A 21,946-nucleotide genomic window follows, 5' to 3' on the forward strand; every position below is an offset into this window, starting at 1 on the left:
CCCATTCATCAGGTTGGCAGCAACCGTTTCTACCCACCCAGCCATCTTGCTAGCCCAGATTTTTATTTTTATACTTTCCATCTGTTTATTGATTCATTTTAAGGGATGCAGCTAATGTTTCTTGTTGCAAGGTGGGGTCTAAAATAGCCTACCTCACTCAGAGCTGTCTGAGTCCTGGCCAATTGAAACACTGTTATACATAGGTGCTAGGGACCACACTCAAGCCCCCTTGTAACTGAGCGGTATCTCAGCACCATGACTGGATGTGAGTAATCCCTCAACTTCCAGGCTCAGCCTGTCATCAGCACAAAGCTAGCTACCGGAGGGGGAGGGGAGGGGAGGGGAGGGGAGGGAAGTGAGGCAGTCCTAACAGAAGAACAGGGAATCTGAGCTGCTCTCCCACCGTACAAACCAATCAACTGGAGTGACATCAACCACCGTTTTCAAACAAGAATCCCAGGCCAAGAGCACAGCTCAGCTGGTGAGATGTTTGCTACATAGCACGAGGACCTGAGTTCTGCAGGACCAATGGAGAAGACTAGACCAATGGAGACCAATGGAGAGCTCCAGAGATGGCTCAGCAATGAGGAGTATTTGCTATAGTTGAAGAGGACCAGTTCAGTTCCCAGCACCCACAGCAGGCAGTGCACAACCCCTGTGACTCCAGCTAAGGAGATCTGATGCCCTTCCTCTGCTGGACTCCTTAGGTACCTGCTTACACATGGCAGGTTGCACGCACACACACACACACACACACACACACACACACACACACACGCATATATGCACACTGATAAAAAGAAATCATAAAAAGGTCTGGCTTGATGGAGCACACTTGTAATCCCAGCACTAAGGAGGCAGAGACAGAGCCCTGCTCAGTTGCCATCCAGTCCAACCCACTTGGCCACTCTCAGACCAGTGAGAGATTGTCCCAGGAAACCAGGCAGACAAGAAGAATGACGACACCTGTGGTTATCTTCTAGCCTGCACATGTACCTACACACACACACACACACACACACACACACACACACACACACACAATTTCCTAAACCCCACAGAAGAAGCAGTATTCCTATTATATGTGTATAAGCTGATACACACGGGGGTAAAACTGTACACCAACAAAGCAAAGCAATCCTGATTGACACAGGTTGGCAGGTCGTGAACAAGAAAAGATTTGGTTTTATTTAGAGCTCCATTAATGAGTCTGTAGCATTCAGCACACACACCCCTACACACACATACACACACCCTAGAGAGGAGGTGAGTTCAGGTAAAGGCCACTCCTCCTCCCTCAGCCCCACCAACCTCCTCTGGAGGAATCATGCCAACTCACCGTGTGAGTAGAGTCTGATTTTTCTTACAAACCTTTATGCATTAAAAAAGCAATGTGAAGTATTGTACAATCAAAGTGCCTTCTCTAATACAAATCGATGGCGGAGGGGAACAGGACACGCCCTCCACAAGGGTCACATGATGGGTGGTAAAATGTTTGTGCTCTTGGGGGAGGAGGTGCTCTGTTGTTCTGTGGACATCTCTGACCCAGCAACAGTCTCTGGCTTTCCAGAAGCTTCTGCTAGATGAGGTAGCTGGACGGTGTCTGCTGTGTGCTCCATAGAGTTCTGCTGTTTACCCGAATTCTCAAGGTGCTTCTCACCTTCGTCTTTCAATTTGTCTGTAGTTTCCTTGGTGGTCTCATCTGCCAAAGGAAGGAAGGGACAAAAAGTAATCCTTCAAACACTAGCCACTGTGTGTTCTAACTCTGTCACTAGGCTCTACACTGTTTGGGGGAAATTGAACATTAGATGACCATGACCAGCATTTTTTTTTTTTTTTTTGAGCACTTTATAATCACTTTCCTAAACCCCACAGAATAAGCATTGTTCCCAGTGTCACGGGTGTCTACACTGATACACAGAGAGGTGAATTGCCTAAAAGCCACACCCGGGACTGTAGAAGCAGAATTTAATCCCACTTAACTTGAGTCTGTTGAACTGTACTTACTAGATCACAGTGCAAAGAAAAATTTGCCTCATGCCATTCTATGTCATTACAATAACGTAAAGGAGGCTGGAGAGGTGGCTCAGGATGTAAGAGGTCACTCTGCCAGAGGACCAGAGCTTCACTCCCAAACCTACACACAAGGTGACAGCCACTCTTTAACTCTAACTCTGGAAGATCTGACACCCTCTTCTGGGCTCTGTGGGCATACCCATGCATAAGTAATAAAATTCTTTTTAAAAGAACACAAAAGGCACACAGGAGGTAAGCAAAAGAGGAAGGAGATAGGGAATTAGATATCTCGAAATGGAAAATCCTAATGGCAAGAGGCCAAAAGGAAGAACCTAGCTAAAACTAAGTCTCCTGAAAGAGAAAACTTAAAACCAAGCAATGGTGATCTCAAGATGGTGTCCTCAGAGCTGAGTTACCCCATGTCCTGCGCACACACCTGGGGCTCATTCATCCAGGCTGGCTCCAAAGACTGTACCTTTTTTGCCTTTGTTAGTGTGTTGTTCTTCAGCATTTTCCTTGCTTATCTCAGAGGAAATACTGACACCGGGCTTCCTTACTATCTGTGGCCTGGGCCGTGGTTTGAATTTCCTTGGTTCATGAATCCAGGCATGCTTGAGGGCCTGGTCGGGGGTCATGCGCAGAGAAGGCTCCCACCTGGACACCAAGACAACCCAACACAGGTTGGTTACCTCTGACTTTCCCTTTTCATAGTAAAACACTTTTTAAACCAAATCAAGATGTTTTTCATTTTGGTTGTATTGTCTCTCAAAGACAGCAAAGAACAGAGGTGAGGACATAACTATAAAATGGGTTGCAAACAACTGTTGATATTTTTCTAAGAAAAGTTGCATAATGAACCAGGTACTATATCAATACCAAATTGTGTAGGATCCCTAGAAATTCTCTTACAAGAAATCTTGTTTAGGGCTGGGGATATAGCTCAGTGGTAGAGTACCTCCCTAGTATGTGTGGGACCCTGAGTGTCAGTCTCCAGACCACAAGAAAGAAAGACATGGTACTTTAAAGAGTCTTAGCTAATGAATTTAGGATTTGCAAAGTTTAGAAGATAGAAACAGTAAGATGCTAGGCTGGAGAGTGGCTCAGTGGTTAAGAGCACTGGCTGCCCTTCCAGAGGTCCCAAGTTTAATTCCCAGCAACCACAAGGTGGCTCACAACCATCTGTAATGGGATCTGATGCTCTCTTGTGGTGTGTCTGAAGATAGCAACAGTGTACTCAGATACATAAAATAAATAAATTATTCTTTAAAAAAAAAAAAAAAAACAGCAAGATTGCATGCTTTTAGTTCTCAAATTATGCAATCTGGGCCTCCAAAGGTAAGTGCAAGAAAATGATAGAAAATCCAATTCATAGGAGAGCATGGCGTGATGGCGATGCTGGAGGCAAGTGGATCAGGAGTTTAAGGCCTCAAGTATGTAGTGAATTGGAGGCTAGCCTGTGCCCCATGAAATCCTGTATCCAATGAAACAAAACAAAAACAAAAAACCTAAGGGTTGTAAGTCAAGAAAATTTCTAGTATAGTAACAAAGTGCATCTTATAGAACTTCCAACACAAATCATTCTATATCCAAAAGTAAGTTCGGGAACTAGGCACTAGCACAGATTTCAAGTTTCCTATTTGTTGTTTGTCTTTCCTCATGCTTGATGTCAAACCAGGATCTCGGGGACTCTCAGGAAGCCCTGTACCACTGAGCTACCCCCTAGGACATTTCAATTTTACTTTGCCTGAGCTGAACTCAAAGTTGAAATTGTCCTGCTTCAGTCTCCCAAAGAGCTGGGTTTAAACACATTTGCCATCTCTCTCGGCTGAAAACCTCTGATCTTCAAAGGGTTGTCATGTTCAATTTCATTGAGCCAAGAATGCCTCATTTCCCGGTAACTTTCACCCAGGCCTAAAGTCTACCCATTAGCATTATATGGGATAAAACTAACCCTTCTTTTAGGTTCTACTCCTTTCAATGATCTGAAAACTATCTCTAAAGTCTCTTTCTCCAGAAGAACGGGAGAAAAAGGCATGCTCTTTGGCAAACACCAAACCTTGGCAATCACTGCTGTTAACTGGCTCTATGCTATGGTTCTGCTCTCTAATCACCTTCCATGCTGGGCACTCCCATCTCTTGTCCATCATGCTAGGAAGAGCTTCCAACTACAGGAAAGTAGTATAAATCATCTAGATTCATCAAAGTCATACAGGCCTTGATGTGCTGCATGTAACCCTGTAGGGTTAGATCTGGCTCAGAATACACCTCTAGCCTGTCATTCCAAAGCTTTGCTGCTTAGAGATTCCAGGGGTAATGGGCCCTGTCAACATAACTGCATTGGAGGAGTTGAAAGCAGTTGATCCTTTGCAATACAGTGAATGAATGAATGAAAACCTGTTTTGCTCCTGAACTGTGTTCTGAATGAATGAGGTTCTGGGTAACCCCTACCCAAACCCAATCTCACTGTTGGTTTCTGTCATTTTTAAAGAGACATTCATTCTGTAGTCTCAGAATGAATGTAGTCTCAGAGTCTGGGGTGACTTCGGGTGGAAAAATAGTGAGACTCGACCTGAAGTCAGGTGAACAGATTCTTCTATTAACTGATCACTCTCTGGGCTGCTGCTCAAGTTCTAGAATGTGTGAATGCCCAGAGTACTTTGCTGACATCATTCTGTCCCCCCAGGAGAGTGAGAGATTATAAAGGCACACTCTTCTGAAAACACTAAATCGTTGTAGGACCAGTGGGATTGAAGGTACCTTAGTAACACCTCACTTTAGAGCAAAGGAACTCAGAGAAAAATGGTGGCTGTTTAAAAAGCACATGGCCAGTCTGCTTAGACTCAACAGACACAGGCTGGCAAAGTCCCTGGAAACAGCAGCCATAGCTATACTTTTCCAAACACTGTAGAACCAGAACAGGGGAACGGGCATCATGGCCACTCTGTGTTCATGAGGATGTGACTGAAGAACGGAACCTGACGTCTCAGATTCTAAGTGTGCATACTGACCATAGACAGCAGTGCACACGAGTCTATGGTTCTCCTACCCTAACTGCCCAGTGTGTGGAGGTCTGAACACTAAATCCAGGGGCTAAACAAAAGTCTCCTGGAGCCTGTGTGTACTGCATTGCTTTGCACACAGTACATTAGGCCCACTGAAGAGCTGGCTGTATAGTTCATGAAGTATTAGACACTAGGACCTACCATCTGTTGGGCAGCTTGAGATTAAGAAGGTACAATCCAGGCTGGGCGGTGGTGGCTCACGCCTTTAATCCCAGCACTTGGGAGGCAGAGGCAGGTGGATTTTTGAGTTCTAGGCCAGCCTGGTCTACAGAGTGAGTTCCAGGACAGCCAGGGCTACAGAGAAACCCTGTCTCAAAAAAAAAAAAAAAAAAAAAAAACCTCCCAAAAAAAAGAAGGTACAATCTACATGTGCATGCATGTGCATGCATACACACACACACACACACACACACAGAGGAAATGAATACTTCAAAGCTCTACCATTAGGACAGTGTCCTGATGGGTTCCTACACCCACCTCCTAGCCTGGACTCTCACCAGCAAAAACATAAGAAGGCATTGTACTTAAAAGTTAGGAAACCCACAAGCAAAGACACCCCCAACAAACTCACACCAAACACCTTCTGAGAAAGTCCAGGAAGCTGGAGTCATAGGTTTTCACCACCATCGTGAGATCTTTGGAATCCGGGTATCTTTTTTCCCCTCTGTTGTTGGTTATATTTTTGGGAAGACCTTTGGAATCTTCAGAGAAAACAGCATTCTGTATTTAGTTCCAGGCATAAATATTCACCAATCACTTCCTAACTGTCTACTCTATCCTGCTGCTTCCTGAAGGCCCCTCTGCAACTCTTTTGTCCCTGCTCCATCCCACCCGTCTCCACCCATCCATCTAAACACATCATAGCCTCAGCCAGACTGAAGGAGTCCACAGTGATCACAGCTGATGCCAAATACAACTTGTCGTAACCCGTATGTTCTGTGTCTCCTCCCCACTACACGCTGCCCATCTCAAGCCCGTAGTTGAAATCACTTGCTACTGACCAATGTTAGACGGTATTAGAGTTGATAATGATAAAAATAAATTTCAAATGCCCAAAGTATCCACCTCTGGGTAGAAGGATGCTGTATCTTCGTGGGTTGTCTATGCCCTTGTTCAATCCTCACTAGCCCAATAAAGTAAAAATGAGGCCATTCACGGGGCAGAACAAAGCAGGACATTTTAACAAATGAGCTTTCATTTACAAAGCACAGATACGAATGAGCTGCCTTAATTCTTCAGGGTCACACCAAAATTTTGTCAACAATTGAAGCGCTCTGGTTCTGGAAGGAATGGCCTTTCTTCAGCCCTTTCTGCTGAGTAAGACCGTTGCCAACTGTGTGAAGTTCAGATGGTTCTAAAGATTGCCTGAGGATGCTTTGTGAAATCCTTTGAAGGGAGAAACCATTCGACTGCACACTGAGATTCTTGTATGATGCTCAGAAGAGCTGGCCACTTTGACTTAAACCTTGTAAAGCGTGTGAGCAATCTGAGTATTTACTGTCTGTGTACTTCACTGTGTTCTCAGAACCCAGTGATGTTTGTGTGATGGGCATCATGGAGGCCAAATAATGTTCCTCTGTTATTTTTTTCCCCCTAGTTTCACTGTGTGTCCCTGGCATGTCTGGAACTCAAAGACCACACAGTCCTTGAGCTCACTGAGATCCACCTGCCTCTGCCTCCTGAGTGCTGGGATTAAAGGTGTAGACCCCTATGTCTAACTCCATTCCATTCATTTTGTAACCAATGTAATTTTCAGAGCCTCCGAAATATCTGCTCTGACTGAATTCTTAGAAGCGAGACTTTCAGAAATTAGTGTATGGGAATTGGCGGACAAGGATGTCCTCTTGTGTTTACAAGGTCACGAGTGGACCAGAATTATACAGGGCCTGTAAACCCACACCACTCCTGTTTCCTGTTAGAGGTAGCACCTGCACTCATCTTCTCCCCATGTTGCTTTAAAGAAAACGAAACAAACAAAAGAAACAGGAGGAACCAAGCACACATCCCCGTAATAACTTAGCGTCGTTTTGCAATTGTTGTTCTTGTCCAGTTTTTTTTCTCTCCTCTGGTCCCAGTTCCTATCTAACCCTTCTCCTCCACCTCCTTTGTGCTACCTGGAGCACTTCCTAAACTACCCTCAGGCAGCATCTCTTTCTTGGTGAGTAGGGCTGTAACCCAGAATAGCTGGGGTTTGGGAAACTGCTGAAAACCCAAACCAGGGAGAAGAGTCAAGAACAGAAGTGAAAAAGTGTTTCCCATAATCTCACTGTCCAAGGGAGTCATGAAGAGCTGCCACTAGAAACACAAGACCCATGGGCCATAGAGGAGAATCATAGGAACCAGCATTTTGGGCTGAGTACCCAAACAACCCGGAAGTTGGGCAACTATGGAGTGGATGCTGCTCCCTGTAATTTCAAGGAAACCAAGGTGTGGGTGTTGCTATGAAAGCCTACCCCAAGACCTAGGCATGGCAATGATGGTAGAACATCAGCCCTCTCTGGTGTCTTTCGATGGGGATGCTGTGTTCTCCCATCCTTAATCCCCCATTGGATGCTGTCTCATGACATGTCTTAAAGGTTTAGGATGTGACTCTTCCCTGGTGTGATAGTCTAGCAAAAGGGGGTACCCTCTGTTCCCATTATTCTTCCACTAAACTCTTCAAAGGCCCAAGGCTCAGTTCTCAACGCAGCTAGCGGGAAGAGCGTTTGTAGTCAAAAGCCTAGCACATGTCAGTTCATCTGGGAACACGTCAGGCAGACGCTGTCCTCAGAGTGTTTGGAGGGAAGGTAAGTATACGAGTGCTGTGCTCAGGAAACAAGGACACTGCCCTGCCCAAAGGTTAAGGCTTTCATATCTCTAGCCAGGAATGTGAGGTGACACTTGAGAGATTGAACACCTGGAATGGCATGCACGGGACAGGCCAATCATGATGGAGTCCTTCTGCTTTCTAGGCCTTCAATTTTCAGTTTTTAGATCATGGAGAATCCAAGGAAACTGAGGGAAGGGGCCAGGAAGTCAGAAGCCATGGCTTGTTACTTGAATGGTGCAGAGAGGAAACCAGTGACTGAAACAATTTTGTCTTAGTGGCTCTTTTTGGGAATAATCTTAACTCTCCTGTTGATGGAGAAGGTTTAGAGAGATGTATGATTTGCCTCTCTTTCTTCCTTCCTTCCTTCCTTCCTTCCTTCCTTCCTTCCTTCCTTCCTTCCTTCCTTCCTTTCTTTCTTTGAGGCTGTTCAGTCAAGAATCAGAAAGGACTAAGATGATCCAGATTGCATAGTTGGTGGAAGTCTGTCAGCTAGCCTGTCCACAGTGGGTGCTCAGCAATGCCCCTTGTCTGTGGAGTCTCTGCTCCTCTTGTCTGCCTTCCCTCTCCTTGGGTAACCCTCAGAAGCTGAGTTTGTAATATGCTTGCTGTGCAAGCATGGGAACCTGAGCTCAGCTCTCCGGCTGTGTGAAAGGCAGATATGGCAGCACCTGAACTCCAGCAGTGGGAACAGAAACAGGAAGACCCCAGGATCTGGCCGGCCAACTAGTATAACCAAAATGTAGGCATTGGCTTCACTGAGAGAGGTGTGTCTCGAAATTAAGTTGGAGAGCAGTAGAAGACAATACCCATTGTGGAGCAATCCCCTCCAAGATGAACCTCTATCTCAGAGGGAAGCTCCCTAAGACTCAGGGTGTTCCAAAGCGGAATGAAGCCTAGCAAGCTACAGCAAAGCTCACTAGTCCCGGAAGGCCACTCAGAAGCTTCAGCAAGTCCCTGAAACAGACTTCTCTCCCTAAACATATATAAGCTGTAAGAACTGCCTAGAGATAACTTCCTTGCCAGGAAGAAGCAGAGATCAGCTGAGCTACCTGCAAGAGGCCCAGATCACTTGGGCTGCCTGAAAGAGACAGTCTCCAACATTTTGAGCTGCCTGCAGTTTCTGCAGTGAGCTTCAGATTTGCAATTCTCACAAGCTATCACCTTGCCCTATAACCAGTGCATGCCCCTGTAGGTAACCCCAGTAAAACACACTGGATCACTATTGGATTTTGTTGCTATCCGTACTTTAGTCTGTCCTAAGTTCCCTATCTGGGGTGAATAGACGTTTGTTCACACCACCCCAGGAATAGTGTCACAACAGTAGTACCTGAAGATACTGAACTCTGGCATTCCTGTGCATCTATGAACCCCCACACACATACACCCCACCCCTGCACATGCAAACATCTACTACTACACTACTACTAATAACAACAACAACAACAACAACAACAACAATGTACTCTCTGTTAATGGTGGACTATAACAGTAGAAATTCCCCAGTATGCCAGAAGTCTCTGCCCTGATTTCCCTGCACAATACAAGGCAAGAGAGGCCAAATTGTTTGGGGAGCACCCCTAGAAGAGAGTATGGTTTCAATCTTTCATGGTTGCCATACTAGCTGACAGATCTGAGGAACAGGGTCTTCCATGCTCCTGGGTATTATACAATTGAGACGCCCTTCCCACTGGGAGACACCATTTGTCACACCAAGGACACCACTTACCATCTCCTCAGCTCCTCACTACCCTTCATTATAGGGCAGAAGAAAGATAGGGCAAAAGAAAGAAAAGTCTGTCTGTCTGTCTGTCTGTCTGTCTGCCTGCCTGCCTGCCTGCCTGCTTGCCTGCCTAGGGTATGGTAGGTGTCTTCAAGACCAGTGGCACATCACTGGACCCAATTGGATAAAGAGAATAAGATCATGGGACTTACCAAAGAATATCTGTTTCCTGGAGGCTGTCTGGACGAGGTGGGCAGGTGGCAGGCCCAGCACCTTCAACAAGTACAGTGTGGCTGTGTCACTATTGTGGAGTCACAAATTCAAAGCCTGTCAAGATCTAGGTGCGACTTTGGCCAGGTTTTGTCTTTTACATATAAGGACCAAGAGATTTAAGTAACAGCATTAAATGGCAAGTCAGACCCAGAGACTAGGTTTTATAAATCCTATTCCAGGCTGCCTCGGTAGCCTAAGAATTAATACTAGCCATGCTAAACAGGTAAGACACTGTAGAAGGGTCCAGATCCCTGTCCATCCCTGTCCATCCATGCAGACCACAGAGAATGAGAAATGGCCTTTTCCAGCATGGAGCACTGGGTTGGGGGTGGGGGAAGGGAGAAAGGAGATAAGCATCAGATCCTTAGAAGACAAAAGAACTTTCTTGGCGAGAATGTTTAGCCCTGACTGTTCTCTCTGAAACTTACAGTGTATTAGACTTAGCCAGCTCACCCTCACCCCTGGCTGGTAGGCACAGGCTTGGCATATCCCTTCCCTCCAGTTCTGCAGCCCCTCAGAGTTCCCAGTAGGGAGCTCAGTGCACACACCCCAGTCTCCCAGGTGCTAGAATTGGGGGTGGTTCAGGGACACTTTGGCCTTAGCAACACCCACCTGACCTTGATTTTCAACAGTCCACAGCAAACAATGTGGTATGCCATAAAGATATACCCAAGGCTGGACCCCTGGTTTGCCGACACCAAGACTTGTGTTAATGCCATCATAACACATCATACATAACATCATAACATAACCATTTCCAGGTGTTTTACCTATCTGTCTTTTCAGGGAGAAGGAAGAGGAAAGCAAAGGGGTGCAGTTGTTTAAAAAGAACACAGCCCCCTGAGTTTCAGGTAGTTAGAGGGTAACAGATCACACCAGCTTCAGTGTCATCATCATCATCATCATCATGATGGTGTATTTGAAAGACTATCAGCACAGTTTTATTTTAAAATGTCAATATTTACAGTGAGAGGAAGAGCATCGTGGGCAACTCTTTAAATTATGATGAAAAAGTTAATTCTTGGCTCAGCAAAATACAAGAGGTACATCGTTTCAAAAATACTTTCAGAAGTGGAGGCGTGTGCATGGCACTGCCCTTGCTGGGTCTGATGAAACCCAGAGTCTGAGGATGGATGTTATCCCAGGAAGTCAGCCATGCTGGTGGCCAGCTCTCCCCCTCACCTCCATGATGCAAGCCAGCTGCTCCACTTCGTTCTCCCCAGGGAACAGTGGGTATCCGGTGTACAGCTCCGCCATGATGCAGCCCAGGCTCCACATATCAATGGCCATGTTATAGGGGTGGCCCAGAATCACCTCAGGGGATCGGTAGAACCGGCTTTGGATGTACGTATACACTGTGGGGGAGGGGGTGAAGGGAGAGAAAGCAGAACAAAGCCTCTCCAGATGTCTCCAGATGTGGTAACTAATTTAGAGCATCACCCTCATAAAGCCCCCCCCCCCCCGTGGGCTTCTGAGGAAGAAGGAAGTGTGGGTCCCATCCCATCCTCTAGCAACAGACTAATCCTTCCAGCCGATGACTGTTAATTCCATCTGATGGATAAGAAACTCCAAAGGAGTAAACTCCAAGGAAATACATTTAAATCGCCTGTTTTAAGAGTAAAACAAAATAATAAAAAGAAAGAAGAAAACAACAACCCCACCCCTCTCAGGCATTTTAAAACAGGAATTTAACTGAGTGGTGGTACACATCTGTGAGTCCAGCATCTGAGAGGTAGAGGCAGGAGGATCACTGGTTCCATAGCCAGATGTGATCTCACTTTGGTGAGACAATACTGGGGGTTCGGGTTCTTTTTGTCCCTAGACTAATGAATGACGTATAGCTGGGACACATTCTCTAAATCAGACTTGTAAAAGGCAGAGAGGCTGATGATGAATCAAATCAAATTCAGGGAAAGTGGATATGAATGTGCTCCAGGGTTCCTTTCTAGGTTCTAGCTTGAAGGGGGGGGGGAGGGAATGTATGAGGTCTGGAGAATGAATCAAAGGCGGTGAAACCTAAACTGTAGAGTGGTTATTTTCTAAACTGCAAACTCCTGAGCTACATGTAAGCTGGGTGCCTGGGAAGCACAATGTTTATGAGCCCTGGAGTGATTGATTCTAAGTGCTTCTAGTCAGTTTGGGGACCCAGTGCTCAAGGGTCGTTCCATAGCTTCAGATTATGAGAAGTTCAGAGAGTTAATACGCTCTTTGGATACAACCCTTTCCTTTTACAGAAGAAAATCTCAGAGACATGAAGCACCTGGCTCAAAAGCCATCAGTTGTGATGGCTGAGCCCAAGCTAGCACCCAGGTAGCCTGGTGTATAAAGAGAGAGAACTTATAATAGCAGAACTCAGACTGGGGGGGTAGGGGGCGTGGCCTACCTTTCTGGTGTTCATAACAGCTTGACCCAAAGTCAATAACTTTAACAGTGACTTGGCCCCGCTGGTATAGCACAATATTTTCCTGGAAAAAAAAAAGAGATATGTTTATTTAAGTTTTTTATTAAAGTTTATTTAAATTAATGTCTGCTAGGCTTTCTCCTTACTGCTATGTCACTCCTGGATATGGATGGTTTTGTTCAAATACTACCACCTCAAAAGTCCTCCTCCCACAGCTTCTCCTCATCCCATTGTCCTTCTTCTCTTGGGACTTCCCATTGACTTGTGGTCTTAATCCGATTTTGACTCAGTATTTACTCGTTTGCATTCCTTCATTTGTGAATACTGTGTCTTTTCCCCCATTGGTTGTGTAAAAACTCCTGATGTCTAGGGGTTTATTTACATGCTCCTTAGTACCCGGTCCTATGCTTGGCTTGCACAAGGCCTTACAAATGCTGTTGGCTCAATATATGTAATGTTTATAAGAAATGCTGTTGCTAACACTCTGTTACGATAGTATAGAACCCATGAATGGATAGGTAAATAGATAACAGAGATAAAGTTAGTTAGATAGATAGATAGATAGATAGATAGATAGATAGATAGATAGGCAGACAGATAAACAGACTGAGACTGAGCTTGGGGGTGCCAGGTGTTTAGTCAAGTCATGGTCAAGGCAGAGCTGGGCTCTTGTCTCAGTGTGACACTGTGCTTGCAAAGGCTAAAAGCATAATGCCCTAACAGTGTCTCCAAGGGTCTCCTTTCAGAAGGTTGCTTATGGAGCTCTTAACAGGTACAAAGGTACAGCAAAGACAAATGCAGAGCAAAGCCAATCTGAGACCTCAAACGAAGTACTTTTTCAGAAACACTCTTAGCCCAGGGAGGGTAGGCAACAGAAATCTTAAAAGAACAAGAATTCCTTGTGTATCTCCAGCCCAATTGAGAGGCTCCGTCACTGGATGGGGCTGGCCCGAGGCTATGCCTTGGATCTCACCTATCCACACCAACCCGTGCCTGTGCGATGCAAACTTAGTTGCTGGTCTGCATCTTCGGGGAGACAGAGGGAACTTTAGGAGGTGGGGTGGGTGGGGCGGGGCTGGCAGTGAAGGGAATTTTGAGAACTAGCACTTTCCCCCAGTTCTCTTCCTTCCTGGCCACCATGAAATGAATAGGTTCACTCTCCAGGAGTCCTCTGTCTTGGACTCTGCTTTGTCACAGTTCCAAAAAAACGATGGTGCCAACCGACCTTGAGTTGAAGCCATCCTCCAAAACAAGGCCTTTCTTTCCTCCTCCTTAGAAGCTGATTTCCATAAGTATTTTGTCACAGCAATGGAAGACTGACAGACACAGCTGCCCCCTCTCCACTCTTCCTGGGAGAGAGTTCTTTTTGAAAGGAGCAATGCCATGGGAACTCAGGACTTGTGCATCACAAATGTTAAAGACACAAGGACAATACCCTACTTTTAAATACATAGTCACAAAATGCCTTTCTGGTCTGTGTTCAACACTTGACTCATGGCTCAAAGAAATCTGTTACCTGATAATTTGGCCTGTGAAAACCTTGTGAGTTCAGTCCCTTAAAGCTAAAGACCATAGGTATTACGGGACCATTTGGAGCTGGAAAACTGAGGATTTAGAACTTGGTGAATAAATCAATCTATTTCCATTTTTTTATGAGGCTCCAGTCACAACAGCATCTCTCTATGATGCTTGAAAACCTTTAAGCACAAAAATACAATCCCTAGACTTACAGTTTTCAAGAAGAAATTAGCCACGTTTGGGGAGGAAGAGAAGAGAATAAGGACCAATCAGGAAGAGTTGCCTATCTGTGCATCAGGCTGATTTTTGAACCAGCTCTTTATACCTTGTTGCAAGCTGCTGCTTTGAGTTGACAGCCATCACTCATTTCACAATCATTTGCTGCGTTCTATTTCAGATATCAGGTTCTGTGTTATGTCCTGGGGACACAGTGGGGAGAAGAAGTGGCCCCTGTTCTGGGGAAGAAATTGTAGTCTAGTGGGTGGCAGAGATCTAAGGAACAAATCCTAAGCAGGCACAGTGGTGCATGCTCATAGTTCCAGCACTTGAGCAAGTAGAACCAAGAAGATCAGGAGTTCAAGGCCAGCCTCAGCTACATATGGTGCTTGAGGCCATTGTGGGTTATATGAAACCCTGGCTCAAAAACAAAACAACAAAACAAAACTCAAAGAAGCAATTACTAGATAAACAACCAGTACAGCTATAGAACTATGTATACAATGCCAGCAAGGATGAGAATTGAATGAAGGAGATCTGGCTGTTTGTGTGCCATGCCCAGGAGTCCATGAAGTTTTAAATATGCAAAGTAGAATTTCAAGAAGGATGTGCTTACCTTTACATGTCATGATGGATTTTTCCAATGTGAATCTGCATGACTTTCTCCAGTAAAATTTTACTGCCATTGTTTGTAGAGGCAGAGTTAGAGAGTGGGCTCCAGTTCTTTCATTAGTTATACAGTAATAAATATTTGGGGAAAGGGAGTCTAAGGCAAGGTGTCGTGTATCCCAAGCTGGTCTTGAACTCTTGTATAGCTGAGGATGATTTTTGAACTCCTGACCTACCACGACACCGTAACTAATAAGAACACTGTTAAGGGCTGCCGTAAACTGATCATTGGAAGAACCAACCAAGTAAATCTAGACCCCCAGGACTTATTGCAGTGTGCCTGGATGCTCAAGACACCAGCTATACCCCTGCTTCTGTAGGAAAGCTCTCAAGTCTCTCTATTCTTAGATACCTCAATATGTCCCTAGTATTTATACCTTGGTCCTCACTGCATCTCCACCTACAAATGAACACTGCCTGGCATCCACCCTGGAAAACAGTGGTGGCAGCCAGCCCCACCAGGTGGGCAGAGTTTGTACTCACCGGCTTGAGGTCACAGTGGATGATTTTCTCAACATAAAGCATTTGTAAGCATTTCAAAACGGAAAGGGTGAAGCGCCGAACTATGGACAGACTGAAGCCTTGAAAGCTATTGTTCTTCATCAACTCATACAGGTTGATTCTGGGACAAAGAGGGAGAGAAAGGGTGATGTAGATGGCTGTCAAAACATCATACTCAGCTTGGGTACCTGTATAACCCAGGCCACTTGGTTTCTCTCTAAAATCAAACAAATTGCAAGCCAGCAGGCAAAGCTGTACACACCGCCATAGTTTCTCCAACGCTTGAATATGACCCAGGGAGCCCTCAGCAAAGTAGTCACTCCTGCCCCAGCCTGTAGGCTTTGCTGAATACTTCAGAGTTATGACACGTATGGAAAATGAGGATGGACCAAGGGAAGCTCAGGCAAACCAGGGAGCCCCCACTCTGCCAAAATTAAGTGTGGCTACTTGGCTCCTTCACTGTGCTCTTGAAAGAATGAAAGCTGCCCCTCCCCATACCATCCTCATGGTTCTCGATAGGAGAAGAAATCTGCAACATTTCATACAGCCATACTGTATGAAAGCTGCTGACTTACAAGTCTCGAAAATGGACACTAAGCATTTTAGAAAGCAATACACGCTTAGGAGCTGATGGCTTTTGTTTTCTGTACAGCCTTCAAAGATGGGGACAGAAAGGAAAGAACATGTGTCGATACTGGGCCACTTCCTTCCCCTCTTTCATTTCATGTCTGTGGCAACATTTAGGAAACCATCCACTCGTGGTGTAACAGCATAGATAGAAAAGATGACTCCAGACACTATGACCTTTGGCCTTCAGCAACTCCCCCACAGGGACATCCTTCCTGGGCACTGTGATAATTGGGTAAGAGAGGCAGTCTATCCTATCTATTTTACCACAAAAAAAAAAAAAAAAAAAAAAAAAAAAAGATAACTCATGTCTGCACACTAGAGAGTAGACTACACTTTGCACATTGAGAAGGTGAACAGCACGTCCAATTGCCTGTTGAATGGTACAGATTTCCTAGCAGTGTCAAGAAAACGTCAAGCTACTAAATCGATGACCCAGGAATGACCACAGAGGGCTCTGTTCATCATACTCGGTCATTTGCTGCCAATCTACATAAATCAGGGTCCTGTTTTCTTAACATAAAAGTATCTGTTCTTGCCTTTACTCAAAATCAAAGTCCTTTGGCATTCTAAGTAACCAGTTGCCTGTGGCTCTGTGTTCTACTCTCTGCTCTGCAAGACTGGAAAACCAGGACATGGGGACACAAGAGCAAAGCAATGTCTTTTTCAGTATGTTTCCATTTCCATAGTGAGGGGAAGGGTTGTGTGCTGTGTCACCTACTCCAAGATTCAGCATCTGGAAAGTCCAACAGATGCATTTAAGTAAGCAGGTGACAGGCTTTACTGAGGCATGGTGTAAGATGTCAGCTTCCAGTCTCATCCTCCTTCCTATCTGAGTGGCTACTATGTCCACTTCAGTCATTAAGTACCACATCCAGAAAAACCTTGTATTCCAACCTCGGAGTTTCTCTTCTGCCACTTATGCAACCATTTAAAATATAACAAAGAAAAAGCATCTGACCCCAGGAGTTCAAAGGTGATACAGAGGTGATTCCGGAAGTAGAAGAAGTCCTTCATGTGGACCACATTGTGGGTGTTGTCTTTGTCCTTCCTTCTGAGGGCCTCCAGGATCTTCAGCTCCACCAGAGCCTGATGATGAAATCTGAGGTGATCGGGGAGTGACCAAGGTGGTGGGCAATGAGGACAGAAAATGTACATCATGTCACAATGTTGCAGACAGCCTGAATCCCACCCCAGGGCCCAAGAGTATCTAGGATGTCAGAATGCAACCCAAACTCCATTCTTGCTTCTTCATACCCCTTCATGATACCAGACAGTTAGAGACAGAAACAAGAAAAGACAAAGAGATTTGAGAAGAGCAGTGGCAGAGAGTTGACTTTTGGAGAGAGCTAGAGCCACACAGTCCAATTCCCATGTCCTATGTTGCCAGTCAAGTCACACCTCTTTTTGTTCCTGATGATTTTCAGGGCCACCAACTCATTGTTTTTGTGATCCAAGCACTTGGCCACCTGTCCAAAGGACCCTTTCCCGATCATCTCCAGAACCTCATATCGGTAGGCAATGTGGTCATGCAGGACCTGCAGAAGTCAGGTCAGCAGTGAGGGAGAGAATGATGAACTCTTCGATTCACCTTACCCCAGGGCCCCTAGATTCCACTACCCAGATCCTGGCCCACTCTTGGGAGAAGAGTGGTCTGAACTCCTGCTCTCAACTTATCGCCTCATAAATGGTTGGGCTGTTTGGATCCCAGACCACACATATGGTACCAGAAGTGTCCCAGAAGGCTGAATCCATGTCTCATAGTGTAAAGAGCATGGGGTGCTCTTTGAGGGAAACTTGTGTTTCTGCATGATTAGGACCTACAGGAGAAAAAGGATGAGCTCCACGCTGACCCTTGCTATGCCTTAAGTATACATGAGGGAACTTGCTGTCTGCTTTGCCATTTCTTGGCCAGACATCTCCTCCTCTATTTATGTAGATTTAATTCTGTCCTAAGAAAGTAATACAGAACTTGGGCCTTTTTGAGTAAAAAGAAATGTATCTTCAATAAGACAGAATCATCTTCCAGGTCTCTCTAGGAAAGCAGAGAACTGGCATTCAGTCAAAGCCAGATGAAGTTGTTGGTTGAAGACTTGAGCTCAAGGGCTTCAGACAAGAAGCCACTTGCTCACTCTGAGATAAAGCACTTTAATCTATAAAGGCAACAGATGCAGAATAGATGGTGTCTGGGGTCCTCCAGCTGTGCGATCTCTGATTTCTAGTGTCGAACTTATGAGTCTGGGAGGACAAAGGATGAGTGTAAAATGAAATAGAGATGACAGTTGGAGCTTATAGAGAGCGGCCATTAATAACCTCCTCTCCACTGCCACATCAAAAAAAAAAAAAAAAAAATAACTCTAAGACTTGACTGAGGTCCCTTGAGTTCATTCTCTTAAGATCTGGCTAATTCCCTCACATGGAGCTGGAAAGATCAGGAAAGGAGTAGGCGATGATATCTGAGAAAACATGGATCGATGATTTATAAGCAAAGACCCATTAATCCTGTACCTTTGTGCATATGCAGGTCACTTTGGGGGCTGGGGCTGGGACTGGGGAATGAGTACCTATTCGTTTCTCAGACTTCCAAAAGAATTCATAAAATTGTTGAGAACTTGGCCTCTCATAGACTCTGTACTCAAAACTACATGACTGTTTCTCTAAGTGTGGTCTGGCTGATGGCTTGGGTATCATCTATAATTTATACAATCCCATATCCATCATATCTTGCTGGGTAAGAATCTGTACCTTAAGAAGAGTATCCTCGCCGGGCAGTGGTGGCGCACGCCTTTAATCCCAGCACTTGGGAGGCAGAGGCAGGCGGATTTCTGAGTCCGAGGCCAGCCTGGTCTACAGAGTGAGTTCTAGGACAGCCAGGGCTACACAGAAAAACCCTGTCTCAAAAAACAAAAACAAAACAACAACAACAACAAAAAACAAAAAAGAAAAAAAAAGAAGAGTATCCTCAGTTGATTTGTGTATATATTAGCTTGAGAAGCAGGGCTTACATGCCATTATGAAAATGCACTACTTCTAAGAAGCCATCAAAGACTATCTTCTAAAGCCGAGTTACAATGAGAAGTTAGATAGCCACAGCATGGCGGATGAAACATCACCTTCACACATTAACACAAGTCGGGACCACTGCCCTGATTCTACGTTCGTTCAGGCTGTGAGAAGGCTTCGCCCCTTGGACCCCAGAGGAACAGTAAGAGAAATGGAAGAGGAGCTGTTGGGGTCGATCTTGGGAAAACAAAATGAAGTGATATGCACCCGAGACCACAATAACAACATCGGCTGTTTGTTTTGTTTTGTTTCTGATGTGAAAATGACTTAGTCTATAAAATAGGAAGAAAGACCACATATGGGGTTTGTATGAGAGACAATAGGAAAGAAAACACTAGAGTGACCTCTTACTCCTTTCTTAGTGGGTCCAGGGTTATCGTGAGGAGCCTGTGGTGGTTCACGTGGTATATAAATTTAAACCTGTTGCCCCAGCATTCCAATAATGGAGGTATGTACAATAAACCCCATATTTTCCTGTGTTCTTTTTGTTTATTTGTTTTTTAAATCTGGCATCTCTTTTAGGACCCATTAGAATCCTTTAGGAAATCTATCCCATAGTGCATCAGTACAAAATACTGTAAACTATCCCCTCTCTATTTTCCTCCTGGTACAATGCCCCCACCCACACCCACATCCCCACAGCGTTCCCATAGCCCAGCACCTTCACATAGGAACCATGCTCGTCATCAAAGCTTGTCTTGCTGAACTTCTCTGGAATCACATTGAGCTTCTTGGCTTCAAGCCCCAGGAACCACAGCTCTGAGTAGCCCAGGATTTCACTTTGCTCATAAGGGGACAGCTGATTCTTAAAAAACTTTAGGGCCTCTGTATGTGAAAAGCATCACCAGCTCAGTTGAGTCACATGGACATTTGACCCCAGCACAGAGTCTTTCCAGTTCAGGGGACATCTTCCCAGCAAGTGGGCTTCCTAAGGACCATTCACCCGATTGCCCACCCATGGAAATGATACCAGGGAAAAATACCAAGGAGGATTTAGCAACCAAAGACTATAAGCTGCCACAGCATGGGTAACACTGAAGCAACAGACTAGTTAAGGTGTTATTTGTCCACACTACACAGAGAGGATTTGAAAATGATGTTTACTGGAGCCAGACTAGCAGTGCAAACATGACTTTAATATAGCCTCTGTCCTGGCCGGTTTCCCCACTCAAATCTGTGCTAAGGCTGCCCGCCAGCATCTCAAGGCACAGGGAAGAACCTATCTGTGTTAGATGATCAGATCACAGCAGGTGTGTGTGTGTGTGTGTGTGTGTGTGTGTGTGTGTGTGTGTGTGTGTGTTTGGAAAGGGATATTATGGATGATAGTCAATTTTAATAATTTGTAAAAAAAAAGTTATGTGTATTTTGCTTGCATATATGTCTATGACCCATATGTGTGCCTGGGGCCTGGAGAGGTCAGAAGAGGGCATCAGATCCCCTGGAACTGGAGTAAAAAGTGGTTTGTAAACTGCCATGTCAGTGGGTGCTGGGAATCAAACCTGGAAGATCAGCCAGGTATTTAATCTCAGAGCAGTCTCTCCAGCACCAGCGATGTTAACTTTAATATATGGGAGTTTCTCAGGAAAGAGGGCTAGGAAGGGGCACCCAGTTGTTTTGCTGTTTGCTGAAGACTTACAGAAGGAAGTATTGGGAGGGAAGAAATGAGGCACATGGCAGCCTCTGTCTTCCTATGTGTAACACAAGTCAGTCTCCTAGAGGCTGAATCAGTACGTTCTCCACCCAGAGACAGAACTAAGGCTTGAGATGTTCTCTTGCTTTGAGTCTTAAGAGGGAAAGAAGCCACAAATCTCTGCACCTCGGGAGGAGTCTGGCTTCTGGTCTTTCTGGCTCCAGCAGGCACAACTACAGAAGCTATAGCTGGCAGGCATCATGGGGCAGCTTCTCCTCCTGACTCAGAGCATTTCACACACATGGCAGTCGCCTTCTAGAGCGACAGGATCAAGCCTTCCTGTCGGGCAGCATTCTTATGTACCTCCATGTTGAACCCAAGAGGCCTCCTTCCCCAACATCATCTGGAGTCCTCTACCTGGCCCTGACTGAGGAAGAGGAAGCATCAAAACACCTGACTGTGTCAGTTCAGTGATTTTGCCCTTAATTGTAACTCTCCCCTTGACCCTTGCTCCAGTCCATACAAAGTAGTGAGACAGTGCCTTCTGTCTACACTGATGCAGCTGACCTTGACTCATGCAGTTCCGCGAGGAATAATGGACCACAGAGAACTGGTGCTCACTCCCTCTTAGCCTAGCACTTAGCCAGACCAGTGAGAGATCTTGGGCATTAACTTTGCTCATTTTGGTTCTTTGCCTTAATTGATGACTCCAGCACATGGAAGCTCAGCTCTCAGCAGTTTGACCATCTATAACTATGCTCCCCCTGCCACTCTATCTTGCTACTGCTCCCAAATCTTACCTGCTGCTGTAAGAGGGACTTTGTGCCTCTTCTGTAGTTCTGGATGAGGCTTGGTGTCTTGGGCTTTAATATTAAAGTTGAAAGGTATTTCTGAAGTCTTGAGTTCAGAGGATAGCACTTGATTATGAATTTGATTTTCCTGTTCAGGGGAAATAAGTTATAATTAAGGATTGATTCTCTTGGGAGTCATAGGTCATTGAGATGATCCAGTAGACCCACCTGGAGCCAGAATCTTTTCCTACCACTCCTGGGTGAAAAGAGTTATGAGTTGAGAGATAGTAAGATGCTCACCCCTTCTCTTAGAGAGAGCATCTGACTCTCATATTATGTTCTAGAAGGCCCACTACATTGTGTGCAGTTGACAACCTGGTGGCATGTCACTCTACATAGAGATGTGACAGTTTTTACTGCTGCCCTTAAGGAGGCCGTGAGATGGTTCCTTTTCATTGTCAGCTTGACTGGGTTTACAGTAACCATGGAAACACATTTCTTGATTTGTCTATGAGAGGTTCCCAGAACTGAAGAATGAAAAACCACCTTGGATGCGGGAAGCACCATTAACGGTGGGTTCAGAGTTGTCTTGAACTGAACAGAAAGAGAAACTGAGCTGAACAGCAGCATTCACCTCTCTTCCTCTTGCC

The 21,946-nt window shown here is 45.3% G+C and overlaps 1 protein-coding gene across 3 annotated transcripts in view; it reads right to left on the reverse strand.

Annotated features, from left to right (window-relative positions):
• Positions 1 to 1,347: 1,347 nt before the first annotated feature.
• The window catches only part of Dyrk4 (dual specificity tyrosine phosphorylation regulated kinase 4), a 41,921-nt gene continuing 21,322 nt past the window's right edge, over positions 1,348 to 21,946 (reverse strand). For 2 of the 3 annotated variants that reach the window (XM_076940601.1, XM_076940600.1), the window contains 11 exons: positions 21,306 to 21,444; positions 19,537 to 19,700; positions 17,214 to 17,350; positions 16,774 to 16,914; positions 15,168 to 15,306; positions 12,264 to 12,345; positions 11,063 to 11,235; positions 9,820 to 9,880; positions 5,650 to 5,779; positions 2,492 to 2,670; positions 1,348 to 1,702 (listed from right to left, as the gene is read on the reverse strand). In XM_076940601.1, the coding sequence (XP_076796716.1) occupies positions 1,473 to 1,702; positions 2,492 to 2,670; positions 5,650 to 5,779; positions 9,820 to 9,880; positions 11,063 to 11,235; positions 12,264 to 12,345; positions 15,168 to 15,306; positions 16,774 to 16,914; positions 17,214 to 17,350; positions 19,537 to 19,700; positions 21,306 to 21,444 (1,575 nt within the window). In that variant the 3' untranslated portion in view covers positions 1,348 to 1,472. The remainder of the gene's footprint in view (positions 1,703 to 2,491; positions 2,671 to 5,649; positions 5,780 to 9,819; positions 9,881 to 11,062; positions 11,236 to 12,263; positions 12,346 to 15,167; positions 15,307 to 16,773; positions 16,915 to 17,213; positions 17,351 to 19,536; positions 19,701 to 21,305; positions 21,445 to 21,946) is intronic. The other variant, XM_034512115.2, reaches the window with a different exon arrangement.

Source organism: Arvicanthis niloticus, chromosome 9 (genome assembly GCF_011762505.2).
Source record: "Arvicanthis niloticus isolate mArvNil1 chromosome 9, mArvNil1.pat.X, whole genome shotgun sequence".
NCBI classification, from domain to species: Eukaryota; Metazoa; Chordata; class Mammalia; order Rodentia; family Muridae; genus Arvicanthis; species Arvicanthis niloticus.